This window comes from Orcinus orca, chromosome 7, assembly GCF_937001465.1.
Source record: "Orcinus orca chromosome 7, mOrcOrc1.1, whole genome shotgun sequence".
In the NCBI taxonomy this organism is placed as follows: Eukaryota; Metazoa; Chordata; class Mammalia; order Artiodactyla; family Delphinidae; genus Orcinus; species Orcinus orca.
The window spans coordinates 76,772,006-76,781,735 of record NC_064565.1 but is presented as its reverse complement, the minus strand read 5'-3'; the positions used below and the strand labels follow the sequence as shown (position 1 = coordinate 76,781,735).

The following is a 9,730-nucleotide window of genomic DNA, read 5'->3' as shown; positions in this document are numbered from 1 at the left end:
GAGAATTATTAGAGACAGGATTAGAGAGAACTTGAATGAGAGGGCCCATGAGATTATGCATTTGAGAGAGAATATTAGAATGTGTGTGTGAGTATGAGAGGGTATGTGAGTAGGAAGGAGCCCACAGTGCTCCAGGCTTTAATTCTTCTAAGAAACATAATACTGTTGAAAGTACAGAACATGGCTAAATTCACAGTTCTAAATGTTTTGCCAAAGGCTAAAGCTGCAGAGTTTTCCTCCAGAAGGGAAACAAAACTAAGCTCAACCCCCTCTTGGCTCTCCCTAATACTTCAGTGGCATTAACTTAACCCTTAGATGTTTAGAAGAGGTTTACTAATTGAGCAGGAATTTCTCCTGTCTTCGATATTTTATTGAAGTGTTTCAAGCAACATTAATAGCACAAAATCCACTATTAAGAATCTCGCACGTTTAACTGCGGCATGAATATCAGTCATTTATTGACATTAACATTATGAACACATAATGGAAAAATGCTCCTCAAAAGAGGAAGGTGAACTTTGACTGTCGACAGGACAAAGCTGTCTTCAAAAGACAAAGAGGTGGAAACTAGGTTCACAGCTGGGTTTCGAGTCCCTGAGGATGGAGCTCATCTATGTATGTGCATCCACAGGCGCAAGGTGTCGGAGGAGGAGGCTCAGGAATGTCTCCAGCTGCTTCTTTGATCTGTAAGCGATCAGTCCTCCCTTGTTGGCCCACTGGTCCACTCCAGCAGCGCCTCTGTTTCCCACGTGGTACACCAACTGTGGCAAGTCAAGCCCCGAGTTGGGGTTTCTTTCCAAGCACTCTTTTAAGTCCACCATTCCCCCACCCATGGCCCTGAGGATGGCGTGGGCAGCACAAGAGTCCCACTTGAACGTGGTATCTTCTGAGAAGATGTAAATGTCCACAAGGCCGAGGACAACACAGAGGCTCTTGTAACCAGCCCCAGCTGCCCGGAATATGCGCTCTCCACACACACGTGACAGTGCGGCCTTGATGGTCTCCTTTTCACTGGTACTAATGACAGCTGAGAACGGGTGGGAGTATTCCGCCTCAGAGCTGGGGTTTTGGGTCACTTGGCTCTGCGTTTCACTGCTGTTTCTTGCAGAGACGGGAGGCAGAAATGAATGGATATTGGTCCCCATGTAAGAAAGGCCCCAGTAGCACTGTCCTTTCCACCTGTGGAAGAGAACATTCAGTTTGTGGCCGTAGGTTATCCCGTTCGTTTTTCATTGCTCATATGGCTTCCCAACTTGATGATATGAAAAATATATAACATAATGGGTCTCAAGGTCCTTAAGCTTAGAAATGGATACCAAGTAGCTAATTCATTTCTAAAACTTACTCCCGGACTTCCCTGGTGGCACGGTGGTTGAGAGTCTGCCTGCCGATGCAGGGGACACGGGTTCGTGCCCCGGTCCAGGAAGATCCCACATGCTGCAGAGCGGCTGGGCCCATGAGCCATGGCCACTGAGCCTGCGTGTCCGGAGCCTGTGCTCCGCAACGGGAGAGGCCACAACAGTGAGAGGCCCGCGTACCGCAAAAAAAAAAAAAAAAGTTACTCCCTGTGCGTGTTGCTGCCTGTGCTGTTGCAGGTTAGGAAGGCTTTCAGTTTTTCTGTATCATCACACCCATCTAGGACAATGCTAAAATATTTGTTTTGTTCCTGGAGGCCAGAAATCCTGCAAAGTTTCACTGCCACTTTTGGCATTTGAAGTTTAATGGGGGGACAGATGAACAGATAAATAATCTTTTCAATCTGCGAATCTTTCACAATCCTTAAGTTTTTCTTCAGCTGGTAACGCCTTTTCATTCTCTAATTCACTAGCTCCACTTTGGTTTTAACACCAAGAAAGATGCACTCATTATTTTTGGCAACAACAAAAATAGCACCTATCATTTCTCAATGTTTAACTTACTATATATGCTGGATAGTTTATTTACAGAGATGGAAACAGGCTTAGAGAATGTAAGTGTAAGAATGTAAATCAGTGATAGAATCTGCATTCAAACCCAGGAAGTCTCACTCTAGGATCTATGCTACTAACTACTTTGTCAACCATTTCTAGGTCATGATTATGTCAGCATCCAGTCCCACTTATTTTTAACTTCTTAACGACCCTTTAAAGACAACAAACACTTTCAGTTTGGAAGAAGGCAGGGTTAGAAGAAAACTATCAAAATTCCATAGGTGTAGTTTATGACTATTAAAGAACAAACAATTCTTAGTTGCTTGAAGCAAGTCAAAGTTTAATACAAATATGTAGTTCTAAGACTTCCCTGGTGGCGCAGTGGTTAAGAATCCGCCTGCCAGTGCAGGGGACACGGGTTTGAACCCTGGTCCAGGAAGATCCCACATGCCACGGAGCAACTAAGCCTGTGCGCCACAACTACTGAGCCTGCGTACCACAACTACTGAGCCCACGTGCCACAACTACTGAGCCTGCGTGCTGCAACTACCGAAGCCTGCGCACCTAGAGCCCGCACGCCTAGAGCCCATGCTCCGCAACAAGAGAAGCCACCGCAATGAGAAGCCCGCTCACTGCAACCAGAGAAAGCCTGCGTGCAGCAACGAAGACCCAACGCAGCCAAAAAATAATAATAATAAACAAATAAATTTATAAAAAAATATGCAGTTCTATACAAGTGGAAAAAAATATTATCTATTTCAATAAAATACTGAAATCACAGGAGAAAAGCTGCTTCTTCTTGGCCTCTGCCATGCCCTGGAGCCCTGCAAGCATGGGCCATGGATCAGAGCAACTCTGCCCTGCACAGGAGTTCAGGGGAGCCTGAGGAGGGAGGCAGAAAAGGAAGTGATGCTGGCAGTTCTACTGGGAGAGCACCCCAGAGCCAGGTCCTAACCCTGGCTGCACCTACTCAGCTTTTCATTAGATCATTGTCACATTTTGCTGCGAGACCCAGGGCTGAGAGTAAAAAGAACGTTAATTCAAACATGCAGATTTTTAGTAGGAATACCAAATCTACTGAGCCATGGGAATGTCACGCGGAGAGATCATCTTGACAATAAGCAAAGCTGAGGTTGTAAATTCTAAAAACCATAATATACCAAAAATTTTCATCTTTTACCTGAGGGTGTTTAGGTCTTGTGATACAAAAGGTTGGTTGATGACTCCCATCAGGGGCACCCCTGTCTGTATGTCATAGACACCAATTAAAATAGTGACACACTGAAGTCCACTGGGGAAGATTCCTTGGTTGGATTTAATGTCAGCAGAACCTTTTATATACTGATAAGTTGAATCTGAAAAATGAAGCAAATTTGTTAGGATTATTTGAAATGATTATTTAGAAGACGATGATGAATACATCTACAAACCCTGTACTATATTGTTTCTCTCTTCTAATTTGGTAACTGCTATGGTCTGAATGTTTATGTCCCCCCAAAATTCTTACCCACAAAAGTTGATGGTATTAGTAAGTGGGGCCTTTGGAAGGTACTTCAGTCCTCAGTGTGGAACCCTCATGAATGGAATTAGTGTCTTACAAAAGAGGCTCCAGAGAGATCTTTAGTCTCTTCCAGAATGTGAGGACACAGTGAAAAGGTACCAATTATGAACCAGGAAGAAGGACCTCACCTAATCATGCTGGCACCTTGAGATTGGACTTCCCAGCCTCTGGAACTGTGAGAAATAAATTTCTGTTGTTTAAAAGCTACCTAGTCCATGGTATCCTGTTATAACAGCCCAAACTGACGAAGATAGTAACCAATCAGTTTTTACCTTTGGGTGCCACTTATATTGAATTACTTTTCGACCTCTTGTACTTCACTTTTAAGCTGCTCGTGTTTCATTTTCCCAACTATACAGTCTTGGAGAGAAAGGACACGTCTATAGTTCCTATAGCAGCTAGCATTGCACCTTGCAAATAACAAGCACTCAAATATCCATCACATGTCAAAATCATTTCAAAGCTAATAGCTCAGGATAACCAAGGGGCTTCCTTAGAGCTCTTACTAATCAGAGGACAAGTCCAAGGTGGATGGGAAAGGCTCCTTCCAGGAATCTGTCAGGGGTGGAATTACCCTTTTGTTTGTTTGTTTTTGTCCCTCAAATTAGGAGGAAGGAGACAATGATGGTAGTACAAGAGGAAGACATTGACGGGAGTCCTGAGAAAAAGAAGCCAAGTAGCTAGGTTTCTTCTTATAAGACTGTACATGCCAGCAGCTGACTGCCAACATCTAATGAGTTAATGCCCAGTTAAGGATGTGTCAGGCACGAGATCCAGAGAGCTAGCTAACAGAATCAATTCAGGATAGAACAAGAACACAAGGTTTCTGTCCCTCAGAAACCTTAACTGAGGCTGATTTACCTTCAAGCAATAAAAGATTCTGGAAAACATTCTTAGTTTGCATATACAATCCATAGGCTGAATATGCTCTAATTCTCTGATGACTGAAGGCATTTCTATCATTATTAATGCGCTTGTAGGATGGGGAGGGTGGGGGGAGTTTGCCTGTTCAGCGTGATTGGTCACAGTTGTACTGGGTAGAATATGCCAGGAAGGTTAGGGGAAAAAGGGGGACTTCCGAAGATTAATACCTAGGGCATTATATTAATAGCATCATTGAGAGAGGCCTACACTTTCTAAACAATGAGCTATACGTTATGGTTCTACCATAATCATGACCACAAAATTCATGGTGAGGTTTACACAGGACTCACAAACCGACTGCTAAGAGTCACATTCAGCTGTGTTTTGCTTGGCCTGTATAGTGGTTTTGATTGTTTGCTTGTTTAACTGAATTAGGAGCCAGTGGTTAAATTGTGAGATCGCACATAAAAACCTGGATTTTGATTTTTTTTAAAAAAATTTGATGAGCTGGACAGCATTCCCAGATGGCAATAATCTGCCGGTGCTGAATGTTCTCAAAATGGCACGTGTGCTCAGTTAGTTATAGCTGCTATCACTTCATTCTTCTCTCATATTTAGCAGTCTGGCCCCTGAGGTCTTTCAAAAATGAGTTAATTCAGCTTTGTATATGTGCCTGTGTGTGTGTGGGTATGTGTGTACACACACACATATGTTATAGATACATGTGATAGATATATGTATATAACACACACCTCAGCTCTTCGTTTCTTTTTTTCTGGCTGCACCGCACGGCTTGTGGGATCTCAGTTCCCTGACCAGGGATTGATCCCAGGCCACGAAAGTCATTTATCATTTTAAAAATTCAAAACTTTTAAAATAAAACTCCTAGGAGAGTTAAACCATACCCTCAATTTTTATTTTTCTAACCCCCCACCAAAAAAAAAAAAAAGGGATTATTAATGAAAGCAAATAAACAAAAGCAAACACTCTCTCTACTTACCTATAGGATCCACCCAAACTCCCAAAGTGTCCTGTGGAATGTTGATCTCTATCGCATCCAGAGCTGGGTCACTAAAGACAACGTCCTGATGTACAACCTTGGCTAACGCTTCAGATGCCAACTTGTTACCATTAAGGACTTTGTTGAGAAGATCTACTGTTTCTTCCTCTGTTGGACACAGTCTCATGATAATCTTTTCCCCTAGAGTAAAGACAAACTAAAGACCATTACATCTCAAGTTTCAGGGGAGAAAGAACAACAGAGGGGTGGGAAGAAACGAAAGCTGTGAGGGCACCTCAGACTAGGTGAGGGAAATATAGCCATACCAGTGTTTCCTAACCTGGCTGATTGCCAGAATCACCCAGTGGCCTTCATAAAGTCATAGCTGCTCAGTGGTCAGTCATGCACCTAACAGTGAGGAATGAATTCCAGGGGTCAAAGGACCCACTCTCCAGAAAAATGTCCACATGGGCACGTGCACACAGTTTTTTGTATCTAGTTTAAGGGAGCTCATGGACCAGTTAAGAACCCTGAGTCCCTGATAACCAATCTTTTATATTTTTTGCCTTTTAATATACTGTGGGTCACCCTATTCACATTTGAATATGTTATTGAAAAGAATGGAGTTCTTATCAGTACAAAGAAGGGCTTCTACCTCCCTAAATTGTTTATGCTCAGTAAAGTAACATAAGATGAAGTACATTAATCTTTAAATGTGGTAAAGCTGTAGGACTCTAAATGACATACATAGACTAGCTCTCTGTGAAACCACTGGAAATCAGCATGTAAGCAAAGCTGTTTCTGCAACTGAAATCCCAAGTTACCGAGTCCAGGTGCTTTACCATCACTTCAAAGACACTTCTTAGACCCTTGCCTAATCTGGTTTCCAGCCCCCGCAAAAGTAAGAAAAGAAGCTGGCAAAAACAGGCAAGTTAATCGCAACAGAAAGTCACAGCAATGCAGACTATAAATTTTTTAAAAATTAAGAAAACATGGCACTTTGGAGATTTTGTGGTATACAGACAAATACTCCTAGCTAACCTAGCCATTCCAAGAACAGCAGCATTTGCATCACCTGAGAACTTGCTAGAAATTCAGAACTGCAATCCCCATCCCGGACCTACTGAGTTCTAACAAGATCCCCAGGTGATTCATGTGATCCTTAGAGTTTGGGAAGCACAGTGTGAGTCTATTACAATGATGATTCTGAAACAGCAAGAAACAGTCAATTACATGTAGTTCAATTCAATTAAATGAGACTGTTAAAGTTGGGGAATAATAATGCTAATCACGGCCACTTGCTGAGCACCTACACTAGACTCAGTAAGAGTCATGGGATCATTCAAGGGAGCAAATCATATCACATTTCTCCTTTGCTTAAAATTTGCCACTGAATACCGATCATGCTTAGAGGAAAATCCAAACTCCTTCCTTTGAACTTCCACTGTCTCACCTCACCTCATCCACCAGCCCCTCCCCTTCACCATGGTTCTCTGTTAAACCCATTCTCTCCTTCAGTTCTAAGGAAAATGTACGTGGAATGCCTTTTTGCCCCTATAATTCTAGATACATAAATGAAATATTAAAATAACTGTTTATGAAGTAGTCAAACAGGATTTTAAGTGTAGGATTTCTTACTGGTTAGTCACAGGTGTTTTTTTTTAACATCCTTATTGGAGTATAATTGCTTTACAATGGTGTGTTAATTTCTGCTGTATAACAAAGTGAATCAGCTATGTGTATACATATATCCCCATATCACCTCCCTCTTAAGCCTCCCTCCCACCCTCCCTATCCCACCCCTCTAGGTGGTCACAAAGCACCGAGCTGATCTCCCTGTGCTATGCGGCTGCTTCCCACTAGCTATCTATTTTACATTTGGTAGTGTATATATGTCAATGCTACTCTCTCACTTCATCCCAGCTTACCCTTCCCCCTCTCCATGTCCTCAAGTCCATTCTCTACAACTGCGTCTTTATTCCTGTACAGGTGGGTTTTTTAATCTTAAGTTTAAATGAGATTTTTCTTTCTTCTTACTGAGTGTCATAGAATTAAGTGCATTTTAATACACTGCCCATGAAGAAGACAAATTTTTCTCCAGAGTTAATCCAGAAATTAGTTTTCTTTGTAAACATGCCTCTAGATGTTTAACTCTTTGTCACATGATCAGTGTTTAAAGTTCACTATTTTAATCTTCTACCATTAAACAAACAAAAACCCAGACAACTAAAAAGTTTGTTTCTCTAAAAAGGATCAGCGATTTTGATATTTTCCTCTCTATCACAAGGGAACTGGTGGTCCATCAAACGAGAATTTGGTCCACAGGAAACTAATTAAATAAGAGTTAAAACTTGGTGGTAAAAGGAACCTTTTTGGTTGTCCAACTCCCTTTACAGAGGTTCTGAGACCAGAGAAGCCATGAGGTGATTTCAGGGACAGGGCCTCCTCTACATTCTCAGCCAAGGTCTATGGACTCCCTAGGAGGTCCACAAATGGGTTTACTTGTACTTGAAATTGCCTGCAAAACTGTATAGATGTGCATCTTTCTGGGGGCATCTATAACTTCCATCAGATTCCCAAAGGGCCAGGCAACTTTCCCAAAGGTTAAATCATACGTTATTCAAATGCTACAGATTTATATCTAGAATAATACATGTGAACTTGCTAAATAATCCTAAAATGCCACATCTCCCTATCGTAAATGGCATGATATTCTGAAGTATTGAATGAAGCTTAACATTCAAATATGTATTTACGTGAAAGGCCTCCAAACATCCATTTACTTCATGATGTAAGTTGAAAATAAAAATACCATATGATAATTAAGTTATAAAAATACATTAAGACATTTATACTTACCCAAATCATTTGTAAACTCATTGGATTCTTCTCCAAAAATTTTTTTCCCCAAGCCTGGAAACTGAATGATTCAGAGTATGACAAAAATACAACAATAAAGAAAAAAAAAATCCCACATTTATGTTCAATTCTGAACAGATTTTCATTTTATACTTCAAATTAAATAGCACAATTAGATCTGAAATTTACAATTCCAGAAATCAATCCAAGTATAACAAGTATGAAAAGTGAAGTCAGCTTGGTTCAGTACTTAGTTTTCTAATATTTTCCTGCTCCTTTGCCCCTTTAGAAAGTCCAAATCATGGTAGAAGTCTGGTTTCCTTATGTTCTGTTGAGTCTGCAGAAGTACTTCTAGAAACTTCATCCTTCTAGTTAAGGGCCATAGAGCTAGAATGTTTACAAAGGAGATGTTTTAACTGTTGCTCCTAAACAGGACCTAAGTAGCTTATACAAGTTAATGTTATTGACCAAGTACCTGAGATGATTACTTGAGACTGGATAGAAGGTATCAGAGGATAACATTTGATTTTGTTTTCATTTTCAGGTGTGTTTTCTGTACCTGTTGGAGGTATCATTAGCCATCAGGCTAGGAAGGTGATATAGCAAAAAAGGGGAAATATTTTATTTGCCAACAATTTATGTGCCAATATAGAATTAAAAAAAAAAAAGCTAAATAGTAATTTTCTCTCATCTCTGTATGACCAGGAAGCTTTCAGACACATTTTGCTTCTGATTTTCTCTGCAGTAAAGATAATTTCTTTCAAAATATGTGCTGAATTATGATATGAGTATGGTTCTCAAGCAATAAAAGCAAGGAAATGCTTCAAATATTTGAGCTCAGTTATTCACAGATGGCCAGTAGCTTTAATAATGCCCACAACTACTTGTTATTTTTAACTCTTTTAAAGAACAATGCAAGTCGGGACTTCCCTGGTGGCGCAGTGGTTAAGAATCTGCCTGCCAGTGCAGGGGACATGGGTTCGAGCCCTGGTCTGGGAAGATCCCACATGCCTTGGAGCAACGAAGCCCATGTGCCACAACTACTGAGCCTGCGCTCTAGAGCCCACGTGCCACAACTACTGAAGCCTGCGAGCCTAGAGCCCGTGCTCTGCAACAAGAGAAGCCACTGCAACGAGAAGCCCACGCACTGCAATGAAGAGTAGCCCCCGCTCACCGCAACTAGAGAAAAGCCCGTGCACAGCAACGAAGACCCAACGCGGCCAAAAATAAATAAATTAAATTAAATTAAAAAAAAAAAGAACAATGCAAATCAACACGGGCTGGCACTGAGCCGATTCATCAATTCATCCAGGGCTGAAGCTCCAGTCTCCCACAACCTGCCTAGAAACCCTTTCTGAGGCTACAGTATAGGAGAGTCATGAAACTATTTTATACAAGCCAAAAGTGAATATCATTTATGTGTTCATAAGTCCTGGCACATACTTCATGAATGAACAACTGCCTGAACTTGTTATAATGCTCTGGGGCAAATATTAGCCCACAGAACTTAACGTTGATACATTTCTAATCCAGTTG

The 9,730-nt window shown here is 41.3% G+C and overlaps 2 protein-coding genes across 7 annotated transcripts in view; both read right to left on the bottom strand.

Moving 5' to 3' along the window:
* Nucleotides 1-9,730, bottom strand: part of PMS1 (PMS1 homolog 1, mismatch repair system component) — a 596,068-nt gene that overhangs the window by 88,178 nt on the left and 498,160 nt on the right. The gene's annotated exons all lie outside the window — the stretch shown is intronic.
* Nucleotides 429-9,730, bottom strand: part of INPP1 (inositol polyphosphate-1-phosphatase) — a 34,904-nt gene continuing 25,602 nt past the window's right edge. For 5 of the 6 annotated variants that reach the window (XM_049712154.1, XM_004276939.3, XM_033400293.2 and 2 more), the window contains exons 3-6: nucleotides 8,195-8,255; nucleotides 5,336-5,536; nucleotides 3,091-3,265; nucleotides 429-1,179 (exon numbers count right to left, since the gene is read on the bottom strand). In XM_049712154.1, coding sequence (XP_049568111.1) covers nucleotides 612-1,179; nucleotides 3,091-3,265; nucleotides 5,336-5,536; nucleotides 8,195-8,255 — 1,005 coding nt within the window. In that variant the 3' untranslated portion in view covers nucleotides 429-611. Of the gene's footprint in view, nucleotides 1,180-3,090; nucleotides 3,266-5,335; nucleotides 5,553-8,194; nucleotides 8,256-9,730 lie in introns of all 6 variants that reach the window. The other variant, XM_033400296.2, reaches the window with a different exon arrangement.